At 44.3% G+C, this 16,574-nt stretch overlaps 1 protein-coding gene across 2 annotated transcripts in view; it reads left to right on the forward strand.

The window, feature by feature from the left end:
- cp (ceruloplasmin) overlaps positions 1-16,574 on the forward strand; it is a 75,205-nt gene that overhangs the window by 42,702 nt on the left and 15,929 nt on the right. For both annotated transcript variants that reach the window (XM_085989831.1, XM_085989830.1), the window contains exons 9-12: positions 1,732-1,952; positions 6,964-7,114; positions 8,370-8,582; positions 13,196-13,400. In XM_085989831.1, the coding sequence (XP_085845957.1) occupies positions 1,732-1,952; positions 6,964-7,114; positions 8,370-8,582; positions 13,196-13,400 (790 nt within the window). The remainder of the gene's footprint in view (positions 1-1,731; positions 1,953-6,963; positions 7,115-8,369; positions 8,583-13,195; positions 13,401-16,574) is intronic.

Consider the following 16,574-nt stretch of genomic DNA (forward strand, 5'->3'; position numbering starts at 1 on the left):
GGAAGCCTGTCTAAAGTAAATCGTAACGTTACATCGTTTGAAAAATCCAGGCTATTCTCATTCCAGGACCTGGGAAATAAATGTGTCAGTCAATATCCACATAATGATATTATATCAAACTGGTTTGATTGAGCCCAGTTTGAAGGTCCTGCCATTCTAGTGAGGGTACTAGATTGTACATGGGGCTGGAATGTCTTAATGTAGTCTAAACGTACGGCATTCAGTCAGGATTCTGGGTTTTGAAACATTGTGATTGAACTACGTATTTCCTCCTCGTCCTCTTTGACCTCTCTGCAGCCTTTTACACGGCCGACCACACCATCCACCTCCAACATCTTTCCCTCATTCTCCAGTTCATTGGGAGCGCCCTCGGTTGGTTCCTAGCAGATTGTAACAAGAGCATCTCCAGCAATGACTTCTCTTCCCACCTTCGCAGTGTCACTTCCAGAGTCCCTGAAGATTTATCTTTGGCCCCCTCCTCTTCCTCATCTACATACTGTCTCTTGGCAACAATACTTACAGACATGGGGTCAGTTTCCACATGTAAGCTGACTACACCGCACAGACTGCTGCAGCTCAAGAAGGTGTCTCACCACCACCTACTCAAGGGCAATTACGGATGGGCAATAAATGCTGGCCTTGCCAGTGACACCCACATACCATGAACAAATAAAAAATACACTCAGATCTAACTCTGTCTCCACCATCTCTCAGAATTCTTGTCAAATACCCAGTTGTAGATAAGCTACAATTTTCTCTAGTTAAACATTGGCAAGACTGAAGCTATTGTTTTCAGCCCAGCCCTAGGTTCTGTCCCTCACCACCCATTCCATCCCTTTCCTTGACCATTGTCTCAGACTGAATCAGACTGTCCCCAATCTCGGCATCCTATTTAATCTTGAGCTGAGCTTCTGACCCCCATATACTCTCCATCACAAAGACATCCACTTTCGTAAAATCGCCCATCTCCGCCCTGCCTCAAAGCAGCTGCTGCTGAAACCCTCATCCATACCATTGTCATCTCCAGACTTGGACTATTCCAATGCTCCCCTGACTGCCTCTCATCTTCCACCCTCAGCTCATGCAAAACTCTGCTGCCCATATCCTATCCCACTTACCTCTCACCTCTGTCCTTGCTGACCAAGATTGGCTCCCAGTCCCCCAACACCTCCAATTTAAAATTCTAACGCCTGTGTTTAGATCCCTACATGGCCTCACCCCTTCCTATGTCTGTAGCTTCCGTCAGCCCTACAACTCTCTCCCGAACTCTCTGTTCCTCTGACTCTGGATGTTTGTGTATCCCCCTTCCCTTCACCCCACATTGGTGGCTGTGCCTTCAGCAGTCTAGGCCCCAAGGTCTGGAATTTGTTTCCCCAAACACCTCCCCTGCCTCTCCACCCTTAAGACTCTCCATAAAACCCACTTCTTTGAACAAACCTTCGTTCATCCTGCCTTGTTGGCTTGGCGTCCATTTTTGTTTGATTCGGCCACAGAGAAGCACCTTGGGACTTTTCTCTACAATGAAGGCGCTACATAAACACAAGTTTTGTTACGGTTGTTGCTGAACACATTTTAAATGTCTGCCGATAAAAGAACTAAGGACGTTGCTCATAGAATCATAGAGTAGTACAGCACAGAAGGAGGCCGCTCAGCCCATCGAGTTTGCGCCGGCTCTTTCGAAGAGTTTTGAAATTTAATTTAATGGTTTCAAAATTAAAATGTATCCAACAGAATTTGTGGGCCAACCTGCTCGATCCCCTCACGTCTACCCTGGTCATACATTTATCTATGAATGGAAAATTCCGGAGGAGTTTGGCCCTGGCAGGAATGAGCCAGACTGCCTGACTTACCTCTATTCCTCTGCAGTGGACTCCATAAAGGACAGCAGCTCCGGTCTGGTTGGGCCTCTCATTGTGTGCAAAAAGAACACCCTAAACTCTCAGGGGAAACAGGTACATTAAGCTCGTTGATGATCCGCGGTTAAGCCCTACGCCTGGGATTTAGCCTCAATACTGTTGAAGTGGACTCTGAGTGACACTAACGAGGATTGAATCCATACATATGAAATGTTTCATTCTTATTCCACAACAGAGTTAATGCGATTTCTTTCACATCTGTCATGACTGCAATTGCTACATTCCAAAATAATTCAGTGTGTTTAAGACATTTGGACGTGATAAGGTGCCAAATAAATGCAAGCATTATCACAAATGGTGCACCCAAGGACTCCTTGGGATCGAGTTGGCACCAGGAAGACATACCTGGAAGTGGGAGATTGGAACTGAGTTGATTTTCCTTAGCAGGTCTGCAGTACTCCAGGACACTGCTGATAATTGACTAGCCAATTGGGTTCATTGATGAAACCTTCAGGGGGAGACCTGTCCACAGGGAGTAGAGTTCTTCCCAATTGGCTCCAGATAACTCGGTATGCCAATGCCCCAAAAAATTCAACCCCTCCAAACAAGCAGCAGGAATTTTACCAGCGCCACCTGCTGGTAAGCTCCATGGTTTTAGCTGGTTAAACTCCAGGCAAATGGAAACCATTTTATTTGGAGTTCCCAGTAGTTCAGTTTGGAGACTCCTCAGTTTCTACATATCAGACAATTCTGCTGACTGGAAAAAAAAGAAATGGGTACGATTCACACTGATATAAAATCTGCATTGAGGAAAAAATGTATGTGCTGATGGCTTGATTTATGCTTAAGACAGGCCTTTATCATATTGAGGCTTGATTTCTCCAATGCTGTACAGGCTTCCATCCTGCATCCTAATCCGGAACGCCTGCGTCCTCTCCCACAATTATCCTTCATCGTCGCTGGGTCAAAATCCTGGAACGCCTTACCTAACAGCACTGTGGGAGTACCTTCACCACACAGACTGCAGTGGTTCATGAGGGCGGCCCACCATCACTTTCTCAAGGGCAATTAGGGATGGGCAATAAATGCCGGCCTTGCTAACAATGCCCACATCCCGAGAATGAATTTTAAAATATTTAAAATCTCACCATCGCCATCTTTGTGACGCTCTATTGGTTTACCATACCTGTGGGTTAGATATGGAGACCATTGTCCTTCTGTTCAAATTAAAGTAACCCACCCTACCTCTGCCATTTCCTTTCATCTGTTTTCCTGCATGTACACTCTCTTCTAACTCTGGATTATTTCTCCTCAGCTGTTTCCTTCATTCCATAGTCAGCAGCTGTATCTTCAGCCACGATGATCCGGTCCTCTGTCCAAAGCCCCATCACTTTACGACTTTTCTCCCTGCTTTCAAAAACTTCCTTAAAACCATTCTCTCTGACCATGTTTTCATGTTCCTTTCCTGACCCTTTTTGTTTCATTATTCTTTTTGTGAAACGTCACATAAGGAAGGCTGCAGAAATATATGATGTGGTTATTGTACAACACCCATATTTGCTTGGGTGCCTGCATTTAAAATGGCACTTTGAGATGTGCAATATTATCCGTACTAATTAAAATATTAGCCAAGGATGCAACAATTGCGAGCTTGAGTTTTAGAACATCAATAAATATGGAGACAAAGTGTCAAAGACATTTATCACTTAAGCTGCAGAACAGTTCTGTTACTTAGAAGTTTTGATGTAATAAAGCTGGCTCTAGCAGAGACCAGGAGTATGAACTTGAAAAAGGCGGGGTTGAGAGAGAGAGAATGAGGATTGATAATGCTGCAGCATCACAGACTGGACGGACATAAGCTCACACTTGCGATTCCTTGGGAATAGCTGTCCTTGGCTGCAATGAACGGAATTTGTAGGTGCACCATCCCAAGTTGCTGCTGGTCATTTTATTTTAAGGCAACAAGTCCAAGAGCACTAATGGTACAGTCCTGGAAATAAGTTATCTGCCTGCCTTCTTGGGGGAGAATGAGCTCTGTCTATGGTGCAACCAAAAGTTATGGGTTAGTGTCACTAAGCACCTGTTTCTGAAATGAACTTGGTTCTAGTCTAGTGAATTGCTAAGAAGTGATTTATTTAACTGCAGAACGAAAATGCAAATACGAAGAAAGACTTTCCAAAAATTGTCTTTTTCCGTTTGAACGGTGCAGATTACGGGGCGATATGATTAAAAAGTGTGTAAAATGATGGAAGGATGGAACAGGGTAGATAGAAGCAGACTGTTTGCAGTAGTTGAGAGGTCAAGAAACTGGGGCCATAGATACAAGATTAAATGCAAGAGATTTAGAACAGCATGTAGCAGAAGCTTCCTTACACAGAGATTGTGAGGCTGTGGAACTCACTTCCAGGGTTAGTAGTTGAGGCAGAAACTATAATCAACATTCAATATTAGATTGGATGAAGAGCGGGTAAAGGTGATTCGAACTATTTGCTCGCGTGTCGGGCAAGTGCTGTCGTGGACTGGGCCGAATGGCCTGTTTTAGTGCTTTAACTTTTATGTATTTTTATTATTTACAATAAAACATGCATTGGGACGCTGAGGCTGATTTTATATTGCTCCTACACTTGGAGTACTGTGCACAGCTCTGGTCTCCAGAAAAGAGAAGGCTGATTGGTGAGCTGATGGAGGTCTTTAAGATTATGAAAGGGTTTGATAGGGTAGAGGGAGATAAGATGTTTCCATTTGTGGGGGAGAGCAGAGCTAGGGGCCATAAATATAAATTTGGGGGAAAAATTCGGTTGATTAGCGCCTCCCATTAACGCCCTAAGAGAGCGCTAATGGGGCACAAAGCAACTAGCACCCGGGCGCGGCGAAGTTTGAGCCGCTCGCGAAATTGACCAGACATTTTGCCGCGGCGCTAAACACTACCGCCATGATCTCCTGCGCCGCAGATCGTGACGTCAGTCGAGCGTGCAAAGACCCGGTGGCGCCCCGGATATTGAGTGGCGCCCCCTGCCTTTCCGCCTGCCGCTAGCACCGACAGATCGAGGGGAACGTTTTGCAGTCGGGAAGGGGCTGGGGGAACGCTATTTAAAGGCGGCCGATTCCTGCCTTTTTCTGTCGGCAAAATTTTTGGTTTTAACGCTGTCCTGAGGAGTTTTGGCCCTTGGCACCACTTTTGAGGTTCCTAAGCGCCGAGCTCTTTCCCTGGGCCTATCCATTAGTGCTTCCAACACAATTGCTTTTGAGGTCTCTCCAGGCCAAGATTCAAGGCTGCAATGAGCAGGGTGCGGCTGGCCAGCAAGATGGCCCCTCCCCTTTAAGAACTGGACGGCGCCAGTCTGTCTGGCTTCCATGGTAACTGGCATCGCCTGAGCTTCGGTAGCGTTCCGAGGTAGCGCCTCGCTCCCCGGCGTTAGCACCTTAAGTCAGGTGTGTAGCGCCTGATTTAGCGCTCAAACTACCTCCAGGAACGATAGAGGCCAAGTTTGCAGTCGGAGGCGATAATTAGCGCCGGGTGTTAAACTTTGCACCCGGCCGATAATAGCGCCCCAAATGGGGCGATACCGAATTTCTCCCCCAAAGTAGTCACTAATAAATCCAATAGGGAATTCAGGAGAAACTTCTTTACCCAAAGAGTGGTTAGAATGTGGAATGTGCTACCACAGGGAGTAGTTGAGGCCAATAGCATAGATGCACTTAAGGGAAAACTAGATAAGCACATGAAGAAAGGAATAGAAAGTTGTGCTCATCGGTTTAGATGCAGATGGTTGGGAGGAGGCTCATGTGGAGCACAAACACTGGCATAGACCTGTTGGGCTGAATGGCCTGTTTCTGTGCTATTCATTCTATGTAAAAAAAATTCTATGTAATATTAGTGTACTTAAAGAAAGAAAAGGAAGATTTGCCTATTTTTCCACGACTCTCAGGGACATCTCAAAGAGCTTCACATACAGTGAATTTCTTTGAAAGGCAGTGATTGCTGTTATGTGCAACAACGTGTCAGCCATTTTGCACACAGCCAGATCCGACAAACAACAATGAGGGGCAGATGTAAAGCATGCCATAGTGGCGTACCTTTCAATTCATCAGGAGGATCCAACAGCGCCTGTGCTGGCTCCTAACTCCTGAAGTTGTAAGCAAACCTTGAAACTGTACCGTTCCATCCCTCTGTCCAGAGCAGTGCAGTTGGGAGACTGGCTTGCAACATTGAGTGGAAGCCGAAACCGGTCATCTAAATTCTATCACATAAATTGCGAGGCTTGTAAATGTATAGCCATAGCTCAGTTGGTAGCACTCTTGCCTCTGAGTCAGAAGGTTGTGGTTTCAAGTCTCACTCCATTGACTTGAGCATAAAATCTAGGCTGACTCTCCAGTGCAGCACTGAGGGAGCGCTGCACTATCGGAGGTCTTGTCGTTCAGATGAGACATTAAACCAAGGTCCTGTCTGTGCTTTCAGGTGGACATAAAAGATCCCATGACACTGTTTAGAAGAAGAGCAAGGAAGCTCTTCCTGGTGTAGTGGCCAATATTTATCCCTTAACCAGCATCACTAAAAAAAAACAGATCTGGCCATTATCATGTAACTGTGGGACCTTGCTGTGTGCAGATTGGCTGCAACATTATCATAGTGACTACACTTCAAAAAAAGTACTTCATAAGACACTTTCGGATGTCCCGAGGTAGTGAAAGACACTCTACAAATGCAAGTCTTTTATTTTATATATATAATAAATCTTTAAAAAGTCCCCAAGGTCTAAGGATTACCCATGCCGTGTTTCCCCCATCTGTCCATGTGCTAAGGTGTCAGTCCTTCATGTGACATCTTGTCACAATGATGCAAGTGAAAATAGGAATCCAAGGAGGAGGGAGAGGGGAATCAAATCTGCATCTCACCATTCAGAAACTTGAACTTATAAATTTATTGTAACATCTGTCGCGTGAGACCTCACTTCGTGCAAGTTTTTATGACTCGTAAGCCTGGTGTTAAAAGTTCGCTGGAGAGTTGTGACTTTCAACACAGTAATATCTTATTCTTTAATGAAATGTTTTTCATTTCATTCATCTGGCTTTAAATGTTATGTATTTTTCACTGACCCTGACACAGAAAAATGTGGACAAGGAATTCTATTTGCTGGCGACAGTGTTTGACGAGAATCTCAGTTGGTATTTAAAAGACAATATCAACAGGTTTGCAACCAAGCCCAAAGCTGTAGATGAAGAGGATGAAGACTTCCAAGAGTCTAACAAAATGCACTGTAAGTTTTTGACGTGTATGGTAGCATAGTGGTAATGTTACTGGACTAGATAATCCAGTAGGATGTAATAATCTGTGAGACATGAGTTCACAATCCCACCAAGAATTGAAAAGCTAGTATCAGTAATGGTGACCATCCACACTACCGGATTGTTGTAAAAACCCATCTGGTTCACTAATTGTCCTTTAGGGAAGGAAATCTGTCGTCCTTACCTGGTCTGGCCTACATGTGACTCACAGCAATGTGGTTGACTCTTAACTGCCCTCTGAAATGTACTAAACCGCTACAAAGAAGTATACTCACTCTCGAGGGCAATTAGTGATGGGCAATAAATGTTGGCCTTGCCCACATCCCGTGAATGATTTTTCAAAAAATTGCCTACAAATGGATTGAATATTTTACATTATGATTTAAAAATCAAAAATTCACACATGTAAAAGTAATGTTTAAAAACTGGTTACAAGTTTAGTGTTCTAGAATTTGTTTAAAGATTCATTCATTAAATTAATTCATTTCATTATGTTGCTGCTCATTGTGGCTTGATGCAGTCTATTGGTGGTCAAACATGCAGAGTTTTGGAATGGCAGTATATGTATTTGATCGATGTATTAAATTTCTTATCTCAGTCATTCTGCCTGATTGGAGTCGTCGAATCATACAGCACAGAAGGAGGCCATTCGGCCCATCGTGCCTGTGCCAGCTCTTAGAAAGAGCTCTCCAATTAGTCCCACTCCCCCCTGCTCTTTCCCCATAACCCTGAACATTTTTCCTTTTCAGGTGTATTTTCAAAATCCTTTTTGAAAGTTATTATTGAATCTGCTTCCATTACCCTTTCAGGCAGGCATTCCAGATCATAACAACTCGCTGAGTAAAAAAAAATTCAACCTGGCACTACCCCACTGGGAGGGAGATAAAATCAGAAAATGTATTCTGGTATCCCTCGTAAATGGACTATTAGAGGCAAGGCCGACTGTTCACCCTCTCAGATGGTGGGTGACTGGTGCATTCAAGAGGAAACAGGAGGAACATGTGTCAAATAACTTGATATAAGCGAATACATATTGTTGCATTTTATTGTGTAATGTGTAACATTTGCAGTGAGGATTTGCCATCAGTTCAAACACACAGAAAAGATTCACTCTGAAGGTGAGGTTAAGATGTGTTCTGTGTAATGGGTTAGACATAAGAATGGTCTGAAAAATGTTGTCTTTTTTAAGGAAGTTTTCTCATTTTCCTCTTTGGAATGTGATTTTAGCAATCAACGGATACATGTACGGCAATCAACCAGGCCTGGTGATGTGCAAAGGGAGTACAGTGTCCTGGCATATGATTGGTCTTGGGTCAGAAGTCGATATCCATGGGATTTACTTCCAGGGCAACACATTCCGCAGCCAAGGAACCAGAAGAGACACGGCTAATCTGTTCCCACACATCTCACTCACAGCTATCATGGTGCCTGATAGTGCAGGTAGAGCAACATGTATTCAGAACATATATATATAGATATTTGATTTTGTATATGACACTTTTAATAAAGGTATACATAAGACCCTTTTTAAAAAATAAAAAGAAACTATTCCTGGTATGGTTGGAAAGGTCAAAGGCCTAGAAATTCAGTAAGGCGCCGCCAGCTTTGCGGCCAGTTACCGCCTAAAGAGGGCTTCTGCGCCAATACAGGAGTTTGCGCTGATATTCAGCGCAGCGGTAATGGCGACGGTAGCCGTTAGCGCTGCGCCAGCACCGATGACGTCATCGGTGTGCGCAGTGCCCCGGTTCCGCCCCGATACCGGCCCGATCCCCATATTTAGTTGCGGCCGCCTCTTCCGCAGCGGCCGCAAACAGCGACCAGAAAACGGGGCCGTACTGTAGCCTTAGTGGGGCGCTTTAAGGTGGAGGTGCGGCCGGCCGCTTTTTCGGCGGCCGCCTGCCCGCACCTCCTTCCCCGGCCTCCTCCACCCCCCCCCCCCCCCACGGCATTGCCGGCTGCTTTCCGCGAACCCGGCACTTCTCCGTGGTGCCGGGCTCATTTGCCAGCACTATCCAGCGGCGATCTCCCCGTTGCAGGCACCTCCCCCTTAAGAGAAAGAGGAGGCCTGCAGTACCGCAGCCTGCCGCTCCGCAGCGGGTGGCGCAGCGGCGCCTAGAGCGCTGAAATTCAGTTTCAGCGCCCCAAGCGGGGGCGGGCACACCCTGGAATAGCGCCCGGTTCCGACTTGGGGCGCAAAAAGTGAATATCTGACGGTCCCAAATGGCTCCGCGCCCAGCGCTAACTTTTGGGCGCTAGCCAGCTGGTGGGGCCATAGTGAATTTCTAGGCCAAAGTCTCTTCCTAAGGCAGATAAAAACCCAAGCTTTTCAATGAACCTGGATGGCTACCTCACTATCGCAACCTTTCTTGTCTCTGTCTACCTTACTGAGACTGCTAAGATCATTGCTTCTTTTCTTCATTTCTCTCATTCCTATGCTTCGATTATGGTTTCTTGCATGCTCCTCCTCCTCTGTACATCTTCACCGTGTTGACCAGGACTCACTCAAATGTGTTCTTTTTCACGATTTCAAAGCTGTCAAACTCATTACTTTCCATCCTCTTCCCTTTTTCCCTATAATTTATAGTTTAAAAAAAATTAATTTCCTTTCTTCTCTCCTTTCGCCTATTTCCCTCCACTCCGCTCCTCTCCTGAAGTCTTTGACTCCTTGCCGATGGCGTGTGGTTCTATGAGCACTGGACACCAACTGGTACCTCGGAATAATGGCTGTTAGTCTTGAGGAAGCCTTGACAATAATTATTAACCATGATTCCACCACGAGGCATCAAGCTGAGCCTGATCTTGACCTTGCTTGGCAGCCATACACAAACCAGGCTACCAGAATTTTCAAACCCAAGTTTGAGGTCACTTACTCACTGTTACTGATTTATTGGGCCTTCTTTCCTGTTCTATTCAATCTTTGTGATATCCTGCATAATGGTGCCCTGTGCTTTCACCTAATTTTCCCAATTTCTAAGTTTATAATTCAACCAACTGCTTCTGGCAATGATATGCACCACAAGAACGCAGCACAATTATATAAGAACATAAGAAATAGGAGCAGGAGTAGGCCATTCGGCCCCTCGAGTCTGCTCCGCCATTCAATAAGATCATGGCTGATCTTCTACCTCATCTCCATTTTCCTGCACTATCCCCAAATCCCTTGATTCCCTTAATATTCAAAAATCTATCGATCTCTATCTTGAATATACTCAATGACTGAGCCTCCACAGCCCTCTGGGGTAGAGAATTCCAAAGATTCATCACCCTCTGAGTAAAGAAATTTCTCCTCATCTCAGTCCTAAATGGCCGACCCCTTATTCTGAGACTGTGACCCCTGGTTCTAGACTCCCCAGCCAGGGGAATCATCCTCCCTGCATCTACCCTGTCAAGCCCTGTAAGAATTTTGTATGTTTCAATGAGATCACCTCTCATTCTTCTAAACTCTGGAGAATATCGGCCTAGTCTACTCAATCTCTCCTCATAGGACAATCCCCCCATCCCAGGAATAAGTCTGGTGAACCTTCGTTGCACTCCCTCTATGTCAAGTATATCCTTCCTTAGGTAAGATGACCAGAACTGTACACAATACTCCAAGTGTGGTCTCACCGGGGCCCTATATTATCGCATTAAGACATCTTTACTCTTATACTCAAATCCTCTTGTAATAAAGGCCAATATACCATTTGCTTTCCTAATTGCTTGCTGTACCTGCATGTTAACTTTCAGTGATTCGTGTACAAAGACACCCAGGTCCCTCTGAACACCAACATTTCCCAATCTCTCACCATTTAAAAAATACTCTGCTTTTCTATTTTTCCTACCAAAGTGGATAACTTCACATTTCTCCACATTATATTCCATTTGCCATGTTCTTGCCCACTCACTTAGCCTGTCTATATCCCCTTGAAGCCTCTTTGCATCCTCCTCACAACTTACATTCCCACCCAGCTTTGTATCATCAGCAAACTTGGATATATTACATTTGGCCCCCTCCTCCAAATCATTGATGTAGATTGTGAAAAGCTGAGGCCCAAGCACTGATCTTTGCGGTACCCCAATAGTTACAGCCTGCCAACCCGAAAATGACCCATTTATTCCTATTCTCTGTTTTCTGTCCATTAACCAATCCTCAATCCATGCTAATATAGTACCCCCAATCGCATGAGCCCTAATTTTGTTTAATAACCTCTTGTGTGGCGCCTTATCGAATGTCTTCTGAAAATCCAAATACACCATGTCCACTGGTTCCTCCTTATCTATTCTGCTAGTTACTACCTCAAATAACAGATTTGTCAAACACGATTTTCCTTTCATAAATCTGTGTTGACTCTGCCCAATCCTATTATTATTTTCTAAGTGTCCTGTTGCCATGTCCTTAATAATATATTCTAGCATTTTCCCTACTACTGATATCAGGCTAAATGGTCTGTAGTTTCCCATTTTCTATCTTCCTCCTTTCTTAAATAGTGCGGTTACATTTGCTACCTTCCAATCTGCAGGAACCGTTCTAGAATCTATGGAATTTTGGAAAATGACAACCAATGCATTTACTATCTCTATAGCCAACTCTTTCAAAACCCTAGGATGTAGGCCATCAGGTCCAGGGGATTTATCGGCTTTCAGTCCCATTAATTTCTCCAGTACTATTTTTTTACTAATACTAATTTCTTTCAGTTCCTCATTCTCGCTAGACGCTTGGTTCTCCACTATTTCTGGGAGGTCTTTTGCGTCTTCTTCTGTGAAGACAGACACAGAGTATTTGTTTAATTTCTCTGCCATTTCCTTATTCCCCATTATGATTTCTCCTGTCTCAGCCTGTAAGGCACCCATATTTACGTTTGCTAATCTTTTCCTTTCTACATACCTATAGAAGCCTTTACAGTCTGTTTTTATGTCTTTCGCTAGTTTACTCTCATATTCTATTTTCCCTTTCTTTATCAATGTCTTGGTCCTGGGTCATGGTCTCCAATATTGAACTACTGTATTGTCTTGAACACATTGTCAGCTATTAGTCTATATATAATAATAAACCAGTAGATCCTCCACGGTGTTGTTCATGGTAAGTTGAAGGATAAAATCTGCCTCTTACCTGTCTGTTGTGTTGTTGTCTTCTCTCTGTCTTTCTCTTCTTCTGCTTCTGTCTCTTTTGTTTCTCATCTGTGTGTCTCTCTTCGATTTGCTTCTGCTACTGTTTGCTCTCTTTCTTTTCTCTGTGAGCTGATGGGTGGCACGGTGGTGAAAGATGTTGCCGAAAGTTCTAGGTCGCGCTTTCCGGTGGCAGGTGCAGGGAAAGCTCTGATTGTAGGCCGCAGGAGCTGCCTTCACATCCACTCTCGCTTTACCCTGTCCCTTTTGCTTTCTCTAGAATTCTTTGCTACCATCACCTCCCATGTTGTTCTCCCTTCCTACCAACCCCTCCTGATAAGTCCCCTCCTTGATCTTGTTCATCCTCAACCCCCCTTCCTTTGTACTATTCCCTCACGTCCTCACTAACCCTTCTCTTTCTTGTTGTTATCAACGGTTTTACACTATCGCCCAAAGTCAAAATTACCCTTAGACGGTGATGGCTGTTGTGTCTCCTTGTGTTCTTATACTATAAATAATACAGGCACTTTTAGCTCATTTTTAGTTACTGCTTTTACTTAGCTGTATTCCTGCTTTGTTTCTGTGCTGCCGCATGGTGCGGAGTGATACAAGATGTCCGATGCTGCACTGTGCACTGCCTGTGCACAGTGTGCCACATAGCAATATAACTACACCATACCAAAGTAGTTCCATACCAAAGTAGTTCCATTTAACGATGTGATACTATAACAATGTAACATGGCTGTGTGGGATGGACTCCCAGAAAGTCTGGTAGAGGCAATCACTTAAGAAACAATTGGATGCTGCAATTGGAGGACTTTATGATCGGTGCAAGTCAGAGGAAGTTCTGATCAAACTTTATAATGTTCCAATCAGATGATAGCTTGGGTACTGTGTCCTGTTTTATTACATCTTTAAATCATCCTCTGAATGATTTGATCCATATTCTGTTGCCTTGTTTTGTGCAGGACAATTTGAAGTAGCCTGCAAGACAACAGATCACTATGCTGGAGGAATGAAGCAGTTTTACACAGTGAATAAATGCTCCTTGCTTCAGTTCCCTGATGTTTTTTACCATGAAAAGACATACTACATTGCAGCTGTTGAAATTGAATGGGATTATTCACCTTCAAGGGCGTGGGAACTGGAAAGGCACCAAATTCATGAAGAAAGGTAATTCCTAACCAATAAATAAATAAGTGCAGTACAAGCCTGCTGTGGCAACAAGAGCAGGTCAGAGGCTAGGTATTCTGCGGAGAGTGTCTCACCTCCTGACTCCCCAAAGCCTTTCTACCATCTACAAGGCACAAGTAAGGAGTGTGATGGAATACTCTCCACTTGCTCGGATGAGTACAGCTCCAACAACACTCAAGAAGCTCAACACCATCCAGGACAAAGCAGTCCGCTTGATTGGAACTCCATCCACCATCTTAAACGTTCACTCCCTCCACCACCGGCGTACCGTGGCTGCAGTGTGTACCATCTACAAGATGCACTGCAGCAACTCGCCAAGGCTTCTTCAGCAGCACCTCCCAAACCCGCGACCTCTTCCACCTAGAAGGACAAGGGCAGCAGGCGCATGGGAACACCACCACCTCCAAGTTCCCCTCCAAATCACACACCATCCTGACTTAGAAATATATCGCCGATCCTTCATTGTCACTGGGTCAAAATCCTGGAACTCCCTACCTAACAGCACTGTGGGAGTACCTTCACCACACGGACTGCAGTGGTTCAAGAAGGCGTCTCACCACCGCCTTCTCAAGGGCAACAAGGGATGGGCAATAAATGCTGGCCTTGCCAGCGATGCTCAGATCCCATGAACGAATAAAAAAATGTTTTTTTTAAAAAGCCACTTATGCGAGATGTAGCTAACATAGAACATAGAAAAATAGGAGCAGGAGTAGGCCATTTGGCCCTTCGAGCCTGCTCCGCCATTCAATATGATCATGGCTGATCCTCTATCTCAATACCATATTCCCGCTCTCTCCCCATACCCCTTCATGCCTTTTGTGTCTAGAAATCTATCTATCTCCTTCTTAAATATATTCAATGACTTGGCCTCCACAGCCTTCTGTGGTAGAGAATTCCACAGGTTCACCACCCTCTGAGTGAAGAAATTTCTCCTCATCTCAGTCCTAAATGTCCTACCCATTATCCTGAGACTGTGACCCCTCATTCTAGACCCCCCAGCCAGGGGAAACATCCTCCCTGCATCAGGCTGTCTAGCCCTGTCAGAATTTTATACGTTTCAATGAGATCCACTCTCATTCTTCTAAACTCTAGTGAATACAGGCCTAGTCGACCCAATCTCTCCTCATACGAGAGTCCTGCCATCCCAGGAATCAGTCTGGTGAACCTTCGCTGCACTCCCTCCATGGCAAGTATATCCTTTCTTAGGTAAGGAGACCAAAACTGCACACAGTACTCCAGGTGTGGTCTCACGAAGGCCCTGTATAACTGTAGTAAGACATCCTTGCTCCTGTACTCAAATCCTCTTGCAATGAAGGCCAACATACTATTAGCCTTCCTAACTGCTTGCTGCACCTGCATGTTTGCTTTCAGTGACTGGTGTACAAGGACACCCAGGTCCCTCTGTACATCAACATTTCCCGATCTATCACCATTTAAATACTACTCTGCCTTTCTGTTTTTCCTACCGAAGTGGAAAACTTCACATTTATCCACGTTATACTGCATCTGCCATGTATTTGCCCACTCACTCAACTTGTCTAAATCGCCTTGAAGCCTCTTTGCATCCTCCTCACAACTCACAATCCCACCTAGTTTTGTGTTGTCAGCAAACTTGGAAATAATATATTTGGTTCCCTCATCCAAATCATTGATATATTGTGAATAGCTGGGACCCAAGCACTGGTCCCTGCGGCACCCCACTAGTCACCGCCTGCCACCCCGAAAAAGACCCATTTATTCCTACTCTCTGTTTCTACTGTCTGTTAACCAATTTTCAATCCATGCCAGTATATTACCCCCAATCCCATGTGCTTTAATTTTGCACACTAATCTCTTATGTGGGACTTCATCAAAGGCCTTCTGAAAATCCAAATACACCACATCCACTGGTTCTCCCTTGTCTATTCTACCAGTCACATCCTCAAAAAACTCCAATAGGTTTGTCAAACACGATTTCCCTTTCATATTCCATGTTGACTTTGTCTAATCCTGTTGATATTTTCTAAGTGTCCTGTTATCACATCCTTTATAATAGACTCTAGCATTTTCCCTACTACTGATGTTAGACTAACCGGTCTGTAGTTCCCTGTTTTCTCTCTCCCTCCTTTTTTAAATAGTGGGGTGTCTGCTATTTAGGAATGATCCGCTGGGAACCCATTTCCTGCAATAATTTCCTGTGGATTGTAGAAGGTGTATGAACTTCCACTGAGGTGGTCTTTTAAACAATTTCTATTGTATTTTCTTTATTTTATAATTTACTAGACTTAAGAAGATTTACCAGAATGATAGCAGTGATGAGGGGCTTCAGTTATTTGGAGAGACTGGAGAAGCTGGGATTGTTCTCCTTAGAGCAGTGATGGTTCAGGGGATATTTAATAGTGGTATGCAAAATTATGAAGGTTTTTGATAGAGTAGATAGGGCAAAACTGTTTCCACTGGCAGGAGGGCGGTAACCAGAGGACACTACTTACCCCAAAAATAGACCCAACGCTACTGAAGTTCTATCACTTTGGAGTACATTATTGGCCCAGAAATTCGGGTCCCAACGCGTGAGTACGCATGGGGTACTCACGCGTAGGCCCAACGAAAGTGCCGGTTTCGTGCATGCATTGCGCATGCGCGGGAAACCGGAACTTCCATTCCCCTGAAAGAAGGGGTTCAGTGGTCGAACGCGTGCGCTGGAGAGGCAGCGCGTGCGCATTGAACTTAAGTTTTTTTTGCAGGTTTTTCCGGGAGGGTAAGTCTCCAGCAGTTACACTTTTAAAAAGCAGGTGCAAGGCCTGCTTTTAACAAGGTAAGTGGTGAATTAATTAAAATTAAAACATTTTTTCCATAGGTTTATTTTTTTTAAATACTTTAAAGAAAGTTAAGTTTATTTTTAGCCCCGTTAGAAAATGTAATTAATTTTTTCAAAAATTTAAATTATTGTTTAAAATAGTTATTTTATGTAATTTATAGTTATTTAAAAAATGTGATTAAAAAAAAAATTATTTGAAGTTTTAGTGATGTTTTGGGGCTTATAGTACAGGTAGACTATCCTTTATCCGAAAACCTCGGGACCAGCCGAGTTTCGGATAAAGGAGAATTTCGGATTTCGGAAGGTGGGTCGGCGGGGGTCCGCGGGGGGTCGTGCGCACGACTTACGCTGACGCT

The sequence above is a fragment of the Somniosus microcephalus genome, chromosome 6 (assembly GCF_052327205.1).
Source record: "Somniosus microcephalus isolate GS21.2 chromosome 6, FLI_Smic_1.0, whole genome shotgun sequence".
Taxonomy (NCBI): domain Eukaryota; kingdom Metazoa; phylum Chordata; class Chondrichthyes; order Squaliformes; family Somniosidae; genus Somniosus; species Somniosus microcephalus.